The sequence below is a fragment of the Apiospora phragmitis genome (assembly GCF_038363925.1).
Source record: "Apiospora phragmitis strain CBS 135458 chromosome Unknown utg000002l:1.0-5516284.0:1.0-5523493.0, whole genome shotgun sequence".
Taxonomy (NCBI): domain Eukaryota; kingdom Fungi; phylum Ascomycota; class Sordariomycetes; order Amphisphaeriales; family Apiosporaceae; genus Apiospora; species Apiospora phragmitis.
In genome coordinates, this window is record NW_027117400.1 from 1879724 (window position 1) to 1896869 (window position 17146).

A 17146-nucleotide genomic window follows, 5' to 3' on the forward strand; every position below is an offset into this window, starting at 1 on the left:
CATCCATCTTCTCTCTTCCTCTACACCCATTACCACTCACTCAAGCATCATCCGGACACCTGTCAAGATGGCTCCCCCTCAGGACACTGAAAGCCAGTTCCGCTTCCTCATCGCTTGCATCAAGCACTCCACCAACGGCAAGGTCGACTTCGAGGCCGTCCGCAAGGAGTGTGACGTTGTTACGAAGGGCGCCGCGTAAGTACACCATTATTCTTCTCATCCTTCACCAGAACATGATGTTCTACCAAGGAGACCTTGCTGTCTTCGACCTTCCTGTCCACGTCTATTCAGTGACTCGTCCATGTGGTCATCATTGCGCGACCTGGGATCATCGCCCCATCGCATGATCAACGTCTTCCAATGCTAACCACACATTGACACGACAGCGCCAAGCGGTTCGAGCGCCTCATGAAGGCCCATGGCATCAACGGTGGTCTCACGAGCACCTTCAAGAAGGAGACCAAGGAGGAGGCCGATGAGGCCGATCTTCCTGGCATCAAGCCCTCGCGCGGTCGTCCTCGACCAAGAAGAGAAAGCTGATGCAGGTCAGCGACGACGTCGGCGATGATGATGAGCCCATCAAAGGTGAAGTAAAATCCGAAGATGCCATCCACGTGAAATCTGAACTCGGCGGCTACGCGAACTTGCCGATGATGTCGCCGCCGCCGCCGTCGTCGACCATGGCTGTTGGTGCTCACGTCAGTGGGTCTGATAGTGACGACGACGTCATGATTGTCTGCGCGTCTGAGAAGACACCGGACATTGGCGACGGTAGCAAGCAGCAACAGCGACATCGGGAACATTCGCGCCAGCTTTCGCCAGCTCCAGCCATAGTCGCCACGACAAAAAGACCAGGAATGACTGGTACCAACACCTCATTCGATCATGCAGCTAACACGTTTCTACCCCAGACGACTCGATCAAGGCCGAGAGCTCTGTCGCCGACGACAAAGACGGCGATGAGACCTCCGTCTAACTCTGTCACTGTCTCGCATGACCACCTGCACCACAACTTACCCTTTGCTGCTTTCCATGGCCCCGCACACCCTTGGTACTACCAAAACCAGCACCATCACCATCTCTCTCATCAACACCATCATCATAATCCTTCTTCGTCTGGGATCTACTGGCATAACGCGACACCGCAACCGGAAGAACGCCCTGGTGGGAATTGTGATCCGCAAGGCTGAGAGAGAGAGAGGCAAGAGGGGACGGGTCGGAAGGCTGGGAAACTGGTTGGATGCGTTTGGATGGACATGGCTATGGATCCTCGCACGGAACGACACATCGTTGGGAATTTTGCGCCCGGGTGTTTTGGCGTTGAGCTTCATTAGGTAGTCTCTTCTCACTGGTCTAAATACATTGCACCCTGGTTCCCCGAAACACCAAAATATGACTTGACATCGCTTTTCGTGAACATTTTCGTAGCGTTGTAAATGGTGGCTATTTGCTGGTTGCGCAAGGTTAGCGTGTTTGCCGTTGCCTGGAGAATACCATCACGTACCTATCACCTTGACATCGACATCACAAATAGAAGACATGATTAGCAGTACGCAAAGATCAATATGGTCTTATGATTTTATGTTCTCATGATTTGTATTCATCGCCATCGCGGGCAATTAATCGCCATAGCGAGCATCTTTAAAGATCCATCGGTTACTACTCAACTTGAAGTCAACGTGAGTTTGCAACCTCGTGATCAACCCTAGTTATCCATGTCTGAATGCAAACCAAAACAACCTCCTCGGGGCAATTGAAACCATGTCGAATCCATATTCCATGTCGAATCCATATTCCATGTCGAATCCATATTCCATGTTCTTGACTCAGTGTCACTCTCATTGAGCAAATATCCTGATGTCCAAAACGGTCAGGCGTCTAGACCTCGTTCATGCCATCCTCCACCTTGCGCTTCTTGAGGGGACTGGGGCCGTCGGGAGCCTCAACCTCTCCATCGGCATCGTCGCCGTCGTCATCGTCGTACTTAGCGGACGTAGTAACCGGGGCCGGAGCAGTGACAGCGTTCTTCTTCTTGCGGCGGCCGCCGGTGTTCTTCTTCTTGGTGGGGCCGGCAGGTGCGCCGCCGGGAGTGGACGAACTATCGGCATCAGCAGCGGGCTCGGCCTTGAAGAAGCCGAACTTGGCACAGAGGCGGTTGAACCGCTGCATGACGTTCTTCTTATCCTTGAGGTCGAAGAGGGCGCCAAGGGCCTGCCAGTCGACGGGGTCGGGCTTGGAGGCGGCGCTGCAGTGCTTGAAGTACGCAACCAGGAACTCCATCTCGGCCGGGCTCATGGCGTTGGCGTTATCACCGGCAGTAGCGGCGGCGGCGGCTCCGTTGCCGGTGGCGTTGTTCTTCTTGGGAGCCATCATGTGCTGCTAGATGAAGAAGAAGAAAATGAGTAAAGGTTTGGGAAGAATCAGACGGAAGAGAGCCTCGGACGGAAGATGGATCGGGCGGAAGAGATCATCAGACGAATGCCGGCGATGGGACGGAAGCCGGTGAAGCCAGTGAAGCCGGTGATGGGAATACTCATAAAGGGAAGGTACTCACAAATAAGAAGGAATTGGTTAATCAGACGGAAAAGGTGGCGACTTTGTGCAAATAAGATTTCTCTGGCGGAGGAGTATTGTGATCAGACGAAAATCGGATCACAGATAGATGATGGGATGGAATATTTTTGATCAGGCGAGATAATGATCAGACGGAATGTTCCTGATGGGACGGAATCTTTATCAGACGAGAGTTGACCAAGGAAGAGAAGTGGGAGATGGGACGAGACTTGGTAAAGTTGTGTTGTATGGTCAATGTTGGAAGTGTGTTGACAATGTGCTGCGATGTGTAGGGAAGGCGGGGGAGATGGAGCGTTGAAGTCCACGTACCTGGGAACCTGTATGACAACCTTGTTTACCAAGATCGAAAGGACACTAAGGGCCTGTTGCGCAGTGACGATCTTGTGCAGACTTGACACGCACGCTGGATTTTGCGTATTAGTATCGTTGGGACGACAGCATGTTCAGACGATAATAGATTGGGACGACAGCAGTGAGCCACCTGAGAAACATGTACATACCTTGTTATCAACTGCAACCCTTTCACGGCGACTCCGAACAGCTGTAACCAAGCTGCTGGTGATGGTGAAGAAATATTTGATGAAAGAAATTGTGTGCGTGGAAGAAGGATCAGAGGGATTTGCGATTATATTTACCTACCTTTGCACGTTTAAATATTACAAGGATCCGATAGTCGAACAGCGGGTAATTATTCGCGTCTGATTAGTTTCGTCTGATCAAGAGGAGTTTAGCGGGACTGTTCTAGTCCTATCGAATGCCGTAAAGCCGACTATAATCGTCTGATCTTCGAGTATACAACCAAAGCCGTGAGGCCGAATATAACCGTCTAATCTTCGAGTATGCAACCAAGCTTATAGTAATTATGGGACGAAAATTACATTTAGCCGGGGAAGGCACATGCTGTAACTTCTCCGGTAATAACTAGCACTTTCTATATCTGCAGCCTAAGAACTGGGCCATGGTGGCTTCCCCGACAGCATTTATAGTTATAAAAGGAAATGCGAATCAGTTGTGGGTGGTCGACAGTAATTGCTGGCTTAGTTACAGTTACGCTGTACTAAAGATTAATTACCAGTGACTCTGTATCCGACCAGACCAATATTACTGGTGATGCGCCAGTGCGTCTACTGGTCCATTACGTCACGTGAGCTTCTGTGCTGGCTTGCCTGAGGTTGAATCGATAGCGCAGTGCGGAAAACATCCCAGTCTGTTGGTCTTGTTATTTGAGCAACCTCAACGTTTGCTATCTACACAATGGCCACGCCAGCTCAGGATGCTCTTCCACATTCCAGAACTCTCCTAAAGGCACTACCTAATCCTCAGAATATTGAAAGTTCTTAGTGGCACACCAACATTACAGCTCTTTGGTATGCATTTCGAGGCGATGTCCTTTTTCGCTTGCTTTGAATATACGTAGGTTGTATCTCAGAGACCCAATATGCCTTGAAAAAAGAACAAACCTATACTGACCTGTCTAAAATGCCTGGCACCATTCTGAGGTCGAAACCGGATTACCTACTTAGTAGATACACATGACCGACCATGACCGACCGAAGCGTGGATCCGACTCCAAACGTTGGCTGGGGCGACCCGTCGTCCAGCAATGCCTACACAAGCAAGCCGCCAACTGGGATCCTATTCTGCTGATGGCCCTCTGCGAGACCCTGTACAAGAAGAGCTCAACCAAGGAGTGCCGTCAGAAAGCCGCCGCTTGAAATGTCGACCTCACTAATGGATCCCAGAAAGGCCTCGAGCTGATATCCATCCTTTCTACATGGCCTTGGGCCATCCTGAACTTTCTGCTATCGATCGTTCCTTACATGGGAAACATGGCCATTCCATTTTGCTGGTCTGAGGAGATGTGCAAGGCTTAATGCTTCAAGTTTCACCAACTTCCCTTGAGTGCAGATAGTGAGAGTCAGTATCCGGGGCTGAGGAAGTTGTAGGCATCAAGCGGAGGTTCTCCAGAAACTGAGGCTGAGGGATACCTGTCTACCTAGGTATGGATATGTTCATGAAGCCCATTGAACACTCGCGTGTAGCAAGTCGGGCCTGATACTAAAACACCAAAGCGCAAATTGCATACACGCATGAGGGGAGATAATTTAGTCGTACAGCACGTTGAAATTTTGGATATAATATCCTATGTAATACAATTAGTAAGGATCCTATCTGTGTCTTTCCATCCATGTCAAGCGAGGAGCTGGGTTTCAATACCAGAACCCTTTCCTTCGTAGGCCATCATTTCATGTCTCATATCAGGGCAAAGCGAGCGTGGGCGACTGGCAGATCCATACATTTACTACTCAACAGCAACTGCAGGCTCATAGCTACGACCCAGGTTGGCACATTCGACTTCCTGCTGCGTCAAATGAGTTATAATGCCCTTTAGAAGATGTCCAGAGCCTAATCCCTTTGCACCGTTGTTCCCATCTTGAGCACAATATGCTTCAATTGCCATCGTGGATCAGTAGACTGACTGTACTAGGCGAGCCCATTGAAATACCAGCTCCTGTCATCGCTTGATCTAAGTCACCGCAACCTACATATACCCGTGCAATATTGCCGACCTAGACGTTGCTTAGAATCATCATCATCATCATATATTTCAGCCCGCTTTGGTACAATATGATCTCTGTAGGCCCAGGACCAAATGACTGGCTGATGGATGTCGGGCAAGCCGTGCAGTCTTGTCATCCTCGACTTGATTCCCACGTCAGCGTAATCGCTCTACAAGGCCAGCACGGACTTGAGCCTCACTACGTGCGAGGGTAGAAGTAATGCCATACGTGCCGCGAATAAGCCACCACATCGGATCCATCTCAGTCTAGTGTGAGGTGGGAATTGATCTTGGCATCGCCGTGTCCGACCATCGGAGAGTAAATTGATGCAACGTACAGACTGCTGCGCACACATTACAGAATGCCCAGTACCTAATCGGATGACCTTACATCATTCGGCTAGATTAGAACCCTCAGTGACTGACCAGTAGCTGGGGCTTAAACTACTCGACCCTAGATTTGAGGTTGTCGCATTGAATATTGAGGAACCCCTGCATGTCAGCTGAGCGGGGCCGCACCCATTCTGAAATATCTTGGCGTCGGCAAAGTTCCGCGCCAAGGTTCCCGCTAATGCTGTCAGACTCGAAACGGCAGAGATCGGCGTGGTAAATCCAACGACATGCGAGCAGAGCCGTTACCGGCACACTGGCTGCTCGTCTGCTTTTACCAATGAGCGAATTTCGTAGAAAAAATAGAAACTACTATAGACTCCCAAAAGTTCGTTGTAGTAAATACAACAGCCAAGTTACAAAAGCTCATACGCTTCACGCTTTTGAGAGCTCGTGTTAGCCGGACTTCTCCATAACCTCGTCATTATGTCTCTCTGGGAAGTGTGTTATTCAAAGAGGCCTTCAAGGAGATCCAGAGCTGGGTATCATACTGGCTTTGAAGTGAGACGCGCTGGAACAGCAACACAGCGAGTTTTTAGCCTTACTGTCAATTCTGATGGCCCGAGATTGCTTTAATAGGAGTGTGCTAATTGAAAAAGTTGGAGGGGTTGGGAAAATTGCGTTCGAAAGGGAGAATTTACGCGTGTTGATTATTTGTTGATTGTTGACAACATTACATTGTCCCTGGGAATAGTAAAATTCTGCATTCCACACCACTTCTAACCTTTCCCTCTGCTTCCTAATTTGTGCCCTTCCCATTGCAAAAACACAACTCCAAACCAGAATCCCTTTCTGCATCTCAAGTCTCTTGATTAACTATCAGTTTCTGAAACACTCGATCTTGTGCTTCAAAACCTCGATCCATCGTATCCCATCCCACTACGGCCACCTGCCAACACCAACCATCCGTCTCACTGTTAATCTGATTTCATCTATTCAAAGTAAGTCGGTCTCTATTTTCCCTACCTTTTCTTCTTCCAATTGGCCAGCGCCAATCACGTATCACCAAAACCCCAATTTGCCATCAGTCAGGATTTGTTTTCGCTGCTCCAAGTCCAGTGGTTTACTCGAGTTGCAACAATCGTATTGTTCTTACAGCTCTTGCAAACTCTGCACCTCGAACAATACCCCTAAGCACTGAAAATTGCCCTATTAAAAATTCCCACCATCACCCTTTCAATTTCCAACACACAGCATAAGATAAGTCCCATCAACCTTCAACTACCCATCTGTTTTCCATCCTCCCTCTCTCATCAATTAATTGGAATCCATCCATCACATCCCTCACCTCCAAATCAATTGGTTCAACCGCCCTCATCAATACTATCTTCATCATCGATTTTCTGACCTTTCTCGCAAAGACCAGATCTCTTGAGAGCATCACTCATCAAATCCCTGAACATTGATCCATCAATCAATCAAAGTTCAATTCATACATCTACATCTGAACACCTTGTAAGTCCTCAATGAATTAATTTCATCATCCAAATTTTCCGTCGTTGCTAACTTCTTTGGCAGCATCATGTCTACCATTCACATTGCCAAGACCCGCGCTACCAGCCCCAGCACTCCCAACAGCACTCTGTCAGCTCAAGGAGCTTCGATGACGCTTCAGTCGCGGTCTGTTTCCAACCCTGGTCCGGGATCAGCCACGATCTCTTTCCGCGTCCAGGAGCAGGGCAGCCAGACTGTCACCATGGTTCACCTATCTGCTACTGAGATCAACGACATTGGCTCCCGTCTTGCTGCTGCTCGCGCCAATGGAGACTTCCCCATCACACGGGCTCCTGGATACAACCTTGAGATCATGTATCAGGACTTCCAGCGTCTTCTTCACCTCGAACGTCTTCGTGGCGATCTCAACCAGCCTCCTACTGCTGAGTACAACGCCGCCTTTGTTGAGGTCAATCGCGAGATTACTCAACGTGACATCCAATTCCGCGAGGTGCAGCGTGAGACCGAGACAGCTCAACGCATGGAAAGCATTCGTGAGCATCTCAACGCGCAAGTTCGAGAGCACAATGCTCGTCAAACTGCTATTGAGGCTGTCGCCACTGCTGTTCGCAACGGCCAGGCCCAGAATGTCAAGGCTTCTGTTGTCATGAACGAGATCCGTTCTGCTGTTCAGAACATGGCTGGCACTCAGGCTCACGGCATTGATGCTACCAACATGGACGCTGTCTTGGAGGAGGTCTTCGAGACCATTGAGACTGCCCTTCTCGACGCTGCTGGTCCTCTCCGCCTCAACAACAACCGCCTCAACCAGAACAACGCTCGCTACGACCAGAACAACACCCGTCTTGACCAGAACAACACCCGTCTTGACCAGAACAACACCCGTCTTGACCAGAACAACACCCGTCTTGACCAGAACAACACCCGTCTTGACCAGAACAACACCCGTCTTGACCAGAACAACACCCGTCTTGACCAGAACAACACCCGTCTTGACCAGAACAACACCCGTCTTGACCAGAACAACACCCGTCTTGACCAGAACAACACCCGTCTTGACCAGAACAACACCCGTCTTGACCAGAACAACACCCGTCTTGACCAGAACAACACCCGTCTTGACCAGAACAACACCCGTCTTGACCAGAACAACACCCGTCTTGACCAGAACAACACCCGTCTTGACCAGAACAACACCCGTCTTGACCAGAACAACACCCGTCTTGACCAGAACAACACCCGTCTTGGCAATCAGATCGATAACATGGGTACCCAAGTTGGCGCAATAAACAACCATGTCAGCGCTGTCTCCAACAACGTCTCAGCTCTTGGTTCCCTCATTCATGCTGTCAACACCATCAGCAACTCTACCAATTCCCAGATGGGCCAACTCTCTCGCGAGGTCAACACCCTTCAAGATGTCATCGGCTTGATTCCCACCCTTGTTGACGAGGCAATCCAACGCAACCTCTCCCAAGCCATCCAGTCTGCTCTCATCAGCGCTTTGACATCTGGCCTGAAGAATGCCACCCCTCTCCCCGACCAGTCCTACTGCTGGCCACAAGAAGGAGAAGCGCCGTGGCTTCTTTGGTCTCTTCACTCGCTCCCGCAAGGCTTGAAGTGTTGGTGCCGTCTACTAGACCATCTTCGGCACTTCATCGTTGGCTTGGCTGGTTGGAAGGAAGTTGATACCCGTTGCTGGGAGTTCTGTTTCTGGCATACACATAGGAAGGCGTCACTGGCGATACAAGCAGGGTTTTGAACTGTCAAATGTTGTATATAGGATACAGTCTTCGCCACTCATGGCAACGCATGCCCTATTGAGACGACTTCAGACCTCAGACCATAGATAGCTCTTTGCAGCAGAATTGGCAGAGGTAATAGACATGAATCTTCCTAATTTTCTCGAGATCCGCCATGTTATTTGTGATATGATACTCCAATCCGTAAGTTATATAATGTTCCTCTGGCAGTAGTAGGGTTGTGACAATTTTCTGGTGTTGCTCGCTTCTCACGATCATTCTATTCCCATCACTATGAAACACATGCCCAAGAACACTTCCCGCTGTCCGCCTACTCGGGTGTGCTCACTCCTACTGATGGGAAACGACATATACTACATGTGCCATACTAACGTTTCGTACTGGCACGAGAATACCCTCGGCTCATTAGAAAGCATCATGCCATCCTTGCACATGAAGAGTATTTATTCCCTTGCCCAAGTAGGATTTTACATAGCCGGGCTAGGTTGAGTCCAGCCCTGAAGTCTCCAGAGTTATCATGGGAAATAACATCCTTCGAGTAATTAGATCGAACCGACATTTGACATCAAGTGATATAGGGGTACTCGCTGCGGCCTCAAGCACGACGAGACGAGACGTTATGGAATTCTGGTCCAGTTCTTGGACTTACAGATACTGAAATGATGATCCCTCACGTCGTGTGCTATCATGATGTGCGGTAATGTTATTCAACGCCAACATTTAGTATTCCATGTATGACGAGCTGTATATGGAAGGAAAGAACCACTATTGGTCTGCCGACGAGTTTCATATGTTGCTCAAAGCGTGCGCTTTCTTACAAATGCACGCTTCTGCGGTATCTCAGATCTCGTATCGTATCCTTGCTCCTGTCCCAATTGGACTTGTTCGTACAGCTGCACGAACTCCAGGAAACCCAGTTGCGACATCGGTTCTTGGGTTGCCATTTTCCGGGCTGGCTAATGACCACAGCATATGACTATGAATGGAAATGCTACGATACGAACTAGCCCAGTAGTTACGTGTCTTTGCTGACACATTCAAGGCTGCCAATGATGTCAGAGAGCTTCAAATATTCAGTTGTCTAGCCGGTATGAAAATCCGCCTGGCCTACGCCGCGTGTGTCGCAACACGATATGACAAACACGCCTGGGGTTCGGAGTGAGTGCTGGATGTTTGAACAGCTTATGACAAAAGCCTGCCAGTGGTGTGCTGATACACAAATACTGAGCATGTATTTCTGGTACTTAGGCAGAGAGGTCTTCGAATGATCAAGAGAAATGTAATTTCTAGGAATCAACTTTCCTATCGTGTCATTATAGGTAGCATCTTGCAGGTGCAATGGGATACGAGGATGCTTTCTGGTCCTGGTTTTGACTACGTACTGCCTGTCTCATGGTGTTTGCCCGGTTGCTTTTTCGTTGGTCACTTTCCTAGACCCTGCCACCCAGCCCCCAAGTCGTTTCGTCTCGCGATACATATGTGTGTGTGTGGGTGGGCTGCTAGGTCTATGCCCTAGATAACCGAAATCAGCTACAGATCAGTAGGCCCTGGAGTGGGTGGTCGATATTGGTTTGTGTGCATTCTAGATCAGTAGAACAATAGGTGTTCCCTCTACCGTATCCCAACGCATACGCATAAGCCGACAATACCTTTCCGAGAGGTCCTTCGGCAGAGGCCCATCTATGGGGTGGTACACGGGCCGAGGTGGATCCCCTATAGTGATTGTTCGGCCGGCATAGGGGAGCTCCTCGACTTTGCATAGGGCACCCGACAATTAACGACCAATGAAAACACACCCCGGCCTATTTTAATTGAATATTCAGAACTTCACCCGCAGAACAATCACGACGACAGCCTAGCCGACGATGAATTGAATATACCAAAAAGCAGCCCTGAATCAGTAAACCGAGATCAGCCAATTCCTCCTCCCCAGTCTGCATAAATACCTCCCTCCTTCCCCGACCTACCATCACAACTTCCTTCTGATCATTTTTGTTGCAACACACAGCATCATCTTGGACTGTCACCACAACATCGGAAACATCATCTTCCACTGTTGCAACATCTCCATTATCACGCTGTCTGCTCTAGCACCCTTCTCGTCTCGTCATACTATTCAGTAGACCAGACACAAGTCGTCATCCTTCTTTCTCTGCTTGCCTTGCGCAAAACAAACTTAACTTCACGACTTCTGCCCTCCTCTGGAACACTTCCTTCCAGTAGCAGCAGACCTCAACGCAAGCTGTCGTCGACACAAGAGCTTCTGTCTCATCGTCTCTTCGTCTGTTTCTACGTCGATTGTTCCCACACTTGACAATTCAACACATAACACCTTGCAGCCCTCTGTACGCAGTTCGTTCAGCAGTAAGTTTTTACATTTCCTTCTCATGATTAGTTCATTTTCTGTCTTCACAACACCATCCTCCTACACTCACGCCGTTGCAACTGTCTACGACCAACGCAACAAGCACATCATCTCTGGTAACCAAACCAAACCACATTCAACATCAATTGCATCCGGAGACGTCACCAACACAATTATCTTTCATACTCCCTTGAAGAGTTCTATCTCGTCTCTCGAGGACTTGACAAGAACACCTCTCCTCCCTTGCTGTTGTGGCAGCCTCATTCCTCCCAGTTCATCCCTTCCATCATTTTTTACGACAAGTTCAATCCTACGATGACAGCTCAACATTTGCTCCGCAGTCACATTGTCGTAAGTGCTTGTTCTGATTGAGAGGTTTCTGTCGGCCTTGACACAATCTACCAATTCCAGCAATGACACTCCACGGACCCCAACCACCACTCTCTTATCTGCTACTGACACTGAACCTCTTCTTCTCAGCTTACTTTCACTCACTCGCAAAAAACAAACCAGAAAAACACTACCACACCCTAAAAAACCAATCCTCTTCCGTATTTGCTTAAGCTCCTACAAGAGGTTGTCTCAATCGGCTTGCTCTTGACAACTCGATTCTCCTTCTACACACCGCGGATACTCATATCCTCCTACTTTTCAGCTTTCCTTGTCAGAACATTGTATCGCAATGGCTCCCGGAAAGACTACCGCTGGTCGCGCCACTCGCAAGGCCCCAGTCGCTGGCACCCGCCCCCAGAAGCGCGCTGCCCCTCCCAGCGGTGCTGACAACGCCGCTGCCTCCTCCAGCAAGCGCCGCAAGACTGAGGAGAACCCCACTGTCGCCGAGGGCTCTGTGAGCGACTACCAGGAGGAGGCTTCCGAGTATGAAGAGGATGCAGATGCCTTCTCTCCTCCCCCTGCCGCCAAGTCGAAGGCAACCAAGCGTGGCGCCAACAAAGGCAAGGCTCCAGCTGCCGCCAAGCCCAAGAGAGCTCCGCGGCAAAGCAAACCCAAGCCTAAGCCGACCTCGACAATTGTGTGGATGAAGGACCACAGCGACGTCCAAAGGCCCCCGTACATCCCGGGAAGCTTCAAGTGGGTCCAAGAGTCAAAGCCAACCGGGAAGAAAGCCGAAGACGGGAAACCCACCGAAACGGGCCGCAAGCTCATTTCGTGGAGCAGTACGTATCTTTCCACTCCATCTCCTCGCAGGTTTCAAATTGACAGCCCATCACAGGAGAGCGCATGTATGAGAAGCTCCTGTTAAACATGTACTACGAATGCTCGAAGTCTGGATTGGACATCCCGTGGGAGAAAATTGCCCACCGACTCGAGCCCGGCACCTCAAAGGATGCCATGCTCCAGACCCTGGAGCGCCTGCGACAGACAGTTCTTGCCGAGGGTCACATGGTCCCGCCTGAGCTGGGTACTAAAGACCATTGGACTCGAGGCTTCACTCGAGTCTATCCCGACAGTTTCCAGGATGAAGACATCCTCTATTCCCGACCGGTCGGCTGGCTCGAGGAAATGGATCACCCAAAGGAGAGAAACCCGACGGCCGATCGCCTCACCTTCAACGGGCAATTCAAGTTCAAGGTCACTTACACTGCCTCGACTGCGCCTATTCCGGAGATGTTCAAACCGGACACAAGTAAACGCCAGAATGAGACCCGCCTGTCCGCTGCTCAAGTCATTGCGCAGCTGAAGGGTGAGGAAGAAGAGGAGGGCAGTGTGGTCTCCAGCTCTCCCAACGTTGACAATGACACGTCAGAGGATGTTGCTGGGGACGAGGATGACTTTGCTGAAGTCGATGACGATGGTGAAGAGGAATACGAGGATGAGGAGGACTATGAGGAGGCTGAAGACGGTGTCATATATGACGAGCATAACCCGTTGCCCAACATAAACCAATCCCCCGCCAACCATCTGCCTATTGCCCGCCGGGTACCTGGCATCAATAACACGCCTCAACAAGAGAACGGCTCCCTTCCCGCTCACATGAATTCGCCTGCAACCCCGGGGATGATGAACACTGGCGGCCCCGTGTATCAGGATGGCACGCAGCATGGGTACTGGCAACATATGAGCGCAAACGCTGCGGCCAATTATAGCACACCACCCAATTGCTATGCCGCCATGAACGGCAGTTCCTCTGTCGACCCCTCCCGCCAACAGATCCTTCCGCCACGGCGTGCATTTGTCGCAAGAAATGCCCATGGATCACCGGCGGACTAGGGCTCCCAGTCGGTGAACATGAACAACAGACAACATGCAAACTCTCCGGCGTCTGGCAAGTTTGGTGATGGCTACCAGCAAGACACGGAAGTCAATGGTTATTACCAGGAAAACCATGATGGTTACTATTTTAACCACGCCATGGCCTTCCAGACCAGCAGTGAGAGCTCCATTGGAGAGGTCAAGGCTGAAGCTGGCCAAAGCGACCCACCCCTCCATCCGGGGCTGCGCCAGGATAGCATAATGCCTAACAATGGCTCAGAAGACCCGGCGGCTATCCACGATTGAGTCTCCATGTCACCATAGTGAGGAGAAAAGCGCCACTAATTCCCTTCCCTGTTGCAGTCAAGATTGCGGCAATCGGCAACCAAACATCACCTAGCCCATTGTCACATCCCCAGCTCTGGTAGCTGGCGAGCTATTCTTCTTCTTGTTCATACTTGTCGTTGGACATATTTCTCTTGATACACATTTTGTCTTCTATCTGCCGTCCAGCAATTTTGGCCTAGCAGATTCGCAATATCCTCTGGATCGGCGATATCATACTGGATTTCCTTACGAGGTACCCATTTTCCCACAGCACAACTACTGTACAACATATACGAGACATGACTTGGACATCATCTTCGTTCCGAGTTACACGCACGCACTTATTGCCTGCTGTTTGCCTCACGGTGCTTTGGTAACACTTGCATTTGCATTTGCAACACACATACGGATTCTGGCACACGGTGGAAGGAGACATTGCATACACGTTGCTTGCTTGGCGGATTGGATTTCCTATTTTTGTTTAGAAGTGGAGGACTCGGTAGGAGGAATGATGATCCGAGGACCGATGATACTTATTTCTTTGAGTTCTTGAGCCGGGCTGTTGCATTTGCCAGAGCATAATTGAGTTGCATATCGACCACGTTGTCTGTTCTTCTTGTTCTTTGTGTTTGTCTGCCATTGCGAGCGGCGCTGACTGGCACATATCCTTACAATATCTGACGATACTCTAACTTGGATTAGCCAGGGCTTTGAATTGCAGTCCTGATGTCTAGCAAGGCTGATGGCCTAGGCAAGCGACAACAACGCGGGCGATCCCAGCTTTCTTCCAGAGCTGAACGTGCAAGGCCTCATCGATAGAGAAGCTCCATTTGTCTTTTCATGCGCATTCAGTGTAGCGCCCTTTGTAGAATCAATGGTTTAGCCATATTGATCAAGCCTCTTGTGCCCTCCGAGATTGCAAGGGTCACTGGTAATGTGGCGATGAAACTAGGAATAGAATATGCTTACTCCTACTGGAGACGCATATGATCTAAATAAAATGCCTATCCATTATGAGAAATGTCACAGAAGACTTCTTCCTATGTCCAGGCACGGTCTGTGGTCATGGGCGATCTAGGAGCCCATGGATCCAAGATTGGTACTCAACCCCGACAATAGTGCAGTGCCAATCAATTCGGGTTTGATGCTTTCTGAAAGATATGTTCTATGGAAGCCAATATGCTCGAGGCCAGCCCGGTACCATACTACCTCTGAAGTCGGGTCAGATACAGGAATGTATGCATTGCGAGCCGAGCCACCTTTTGTCAGAACACCACTTCAAGAACTTCCCAGATAAAGCCAGAAAGGCTGCTTGACGCCATCCTAATCATGATTAGAGGGGCTAGGTTTTCCAAGACGCCACGCTGGTACCTATCATGACCGCAATAACGGCTTCTACGTTTCGCCTTCATAGGTGTACCCAGGTTATGTGAGAAGCTGTTGAAACTGAGTTGCTCCTCTGATTGCTGGACGCCTAATCAGTAACAGCTGGCAACTGGGCAGGAGTATGCTTCACACCCACGTGTGGACGACGACCAAACTTGGTGCAATATACTGAGATAGAGGCTGTCTTTGTTGCTAGAACCTGGGTTGAAGCCGTAGACAGAGGGGGTCCCGAAGATGCTGGTTAGAGACAGACCGGCGGTGGGTCGATAGTGGGTGCAAACAAGCTGTTGTTGATGAGTGGTGATTGCGGCGCCTGTCAGCACAGCTTCCCAAGCGGCGGCGCAGCGTGGCGTATGCCCTGTCAGCTTTGGCGACTCATGCCTTGTAATCAGTTCTAGGAGAGCCGTTGTGGGGGACTGGTCTGCCTCTCATATTGGTGCCCTGACGGTCACTTTCGACGCCGATAGCGGAGTTAGATAGCCGCTTCTTAAACCCGATGCCATCTAAACAAGCAGAAGAGCGTAGAGGATCGCGAGGGGCAGGTGACAAGCATGAGCAAGACTCCTAGGGGGTCTGCTGGTGCTCAAACCTATGCTCCATAGCTTCCCATCCCTTCGATAGCAAGCAACAAAGTACGGCTCGTGTCTGAAGCAGAGTCTCCTCCCCAGAGAAACCTACTCTAGTTGCTGCAGATACCTAGCGTCATGTCACCATCATCGCCACCGACGTGCGAGATAAGCTTCGCCCACGTATCGCACAGCTAAGGAATGCGACTCGTGGTAAAGCTCTGTACGAATCCGCTGACCGCCAATTTCTGCAGCCCGGAGTCGTGGAGGGAGGATGCGGCGGACCCATGGCCAGCAGAGCGTTTAACCACTTCCTTTGAAATCTATCGCTACCAAGGCTTCTAAGTAGGATCTGATCGAGAGCCCAGTCTAGCCCTTGAGGGAACAGCCCAGGCGGCAGCTCTTCTTCTCCCCTCAAACTCCTGTCGTAGTTCAGCTTCGCAAAGAAAGGCATCTCAATTTGCTTAGCAACGCCTTCTCGCAAACCAGATCTTGACCCAAGTTATTCCGGTGACTGGCTAAGTTCCGCACATAGAAAGAGAGGATCAGGTAGATCTGCGAGCTTTGAAGCCTCCATCTCGTCCAATCACAAACGAAACGCCCATCACCATACACGAGTAGATATCGCTTTGGCACAAAACGTACTCTGGCGATCAGGATGAGGATCTTGCAGAAAGCAGAGCGGGTATCCCACGCCCTGATCCTTCTCGTGCCATGAAAGCCATTCATGGCGTTCTGTTCAGGTCCAGGTTCGTGTCGTCGAGCCGCTCGCCATACTGCTTGGCCGGTTCTTGCAACTTGGGAGACATCAGCGGCTTGTACACTCAAGCAAGGCGTGCGGGTGGACCAAGGATTACTTGACCTCATAATCAATGACCGCGCCGGGCTCCATATGAAGGGGTGTAACTCTGGCGGTTGGAACAGCATCTTACTCGCGGCAGCGCCCGTCGGAGCATGGTGCCACGTGCGGCTGACTGTTGTCCCAGCATGGCATCTTCTTCACTGGCCTGTAAGCAAAGGCTTCTGGGGTGTGGTTTCTTCGGAGGTATCATATCCGACATACTCGCAAAGAGCTGGGATCCCCTTCGTGGTTTTCGCCCATGTGGCCGGGCTCCCCATCAAAGAGCTTGGAAGGTGCCCTCTTGGCGCTCTCACATCCTGTATGACTTCCTTTGGCTCTCTCGTCGAAAAGAGCCAACGGCTTATTCCCAGTGACAAGCACATGTACCAAATTGCTCATGGCGGTGTGGTGGCTCTTCTTACCGGGTCGACCCAGCTGGTGACAATGCAGAATAACCCCAACAGCACCCTCTGAGCAAGAGCGACACCTTTGTGGTAAGGATTTGCCGTGTTCCTGAGAGCCAGACGACAAACCTATGAGTTCTATTCAGAAGGAAGCTATCATACGTTACGAAACCATCCAAGACAAGTGGCAAAGTCGAACTCGTCTTGCTGCTTGCTGTGCGCATGGAGCTTGCAGTCCAATTGAGCCTGAGCAGAGCGTATCGCATGATGGGTGTCGTCTCTCTAATGTTCGGAGTGTGACTGA

General features: G+C 50.3%; 7 protein-coding genes across 7 annotated transcripts; 5 read left to right on the top strand and 2 right to left on the bottom strand.

The window, feature by feature from the left end:
- Positions 1-67: 67 nt before the first annotated feature.
- On the top strand, positions 68-976 carry PG994_001399 (uncharacterized protein; the record flags this gene model as incomplete). Its single annotated transcript, XM_066852808.1, has 4 exons — positions 68-195; positions 387-500; positions 551-864; positions 912-976. The coding sequence occupies 4 exons, from the start codon at positions 68-70 to the stop codon at positions 974-976; spliced, it is 621 nt and encodes a 206-aa protein (XP_066720949.1).
- A 902-nt stretch (positions 977-1878) lies between these two features.
- Positions 1879-2370, bottom strand: PG994_001400 (uncharacterized protein; the record flags this gene model as incomplete). The annotated part of the gene is made up of 1 exon (XM_066852809.1): positions 1879-2370. One exon carries the CDS (start codon positions 2368-2370, stop codon positions 1879-1881), a length of 492 nt encoding a protein of 163 aa, XP_066720950.1.
- Positions 2371-4106: 1736 nt separating this feature from the next.
- PG994_001401 (uncharacterized protein) lies at positions 4107-4289 on the top strand (the record flags this gene model as incomplete). Its single annotated transcript, XM_066852810.1, has 1 exon — positions 4107-4289. The coding sequence occupies one exon, from the start codon at positions 4107-4109 to the stop codon at positions 4287-4289; it is 183 nt and encodes a 60-aa protein (XP_066720951.1).
- A 2757-nt stretch (positions 4290-7046) lies between these two features.
- On the top strand, positions 7047-8741 carry PG994_001402 (TCP-1/cpn60 chaperonin family-domain-containing protein; the record flags this gene model as incomplete). The annotated part of the gene is made up of 1 exon (XM_066852811.1): positions 7047-8741. The coding sequence occupies one exon, from the start codon at positions 7047-7049 to the stop codon at positions 8739-8741; it is 1695 nt and encodes a 564-aa protein (XP_066720952.1).
- A 3048-nt stretch (positions 8742-11789) lies between these two features.
- Positions 11790-13336, top strand: PG994_001403 (uncharacterized protein; the record flags this gene model as incomplete). Its single annotated transcript, XM_066852812.1, has 2 exons — positions 11790-12282; positions 12339-13336. The coding sequence occupies 2 exons, from the start codon at positions 11790-11792 to the stop codon at positions 13334-13336; spliced, it is 1491 nt and encodes a 496-aa protein (XP_066720953.1).
- Positions 13337-13354: 18 nt separating this feature from the next.
- Positions 13355-13624, top strand: PG994_001404 (uncharacterized protein; the record flags this gene model as incomplete). Its single annotated transcript, XM_066852813.1, has 1 exon — positions 13355-13624. One exon carries the CDS (start codon positions 13355-13357, stop codon positions 13622-13624), a length of 270 nt encoding a protein of 89 aa, XP_066720954.1.
- A 2698-nt stretch (positions 13625-16322) lies between these two features.
- Positions 16323-17108, bottom strand: PG994_001405 (uncharacterized protein; the record flags this gene model as incomplete). The annotated part of the gene is made up of 4 exons (XM_066852814.1): positions 16323-16394; positions 16530-16604; positions 16661-16925; positions 16972-17108. 4 exons carry the CDS (start codon positions 17106-17108, stop codon positions 16323-16325), a joined length of 549 nt encoding a protein of 182 aa, XP_066720955.1.
- Between the last annotated feature and the right edge of the window lie 38 nt (positions 17109-17146).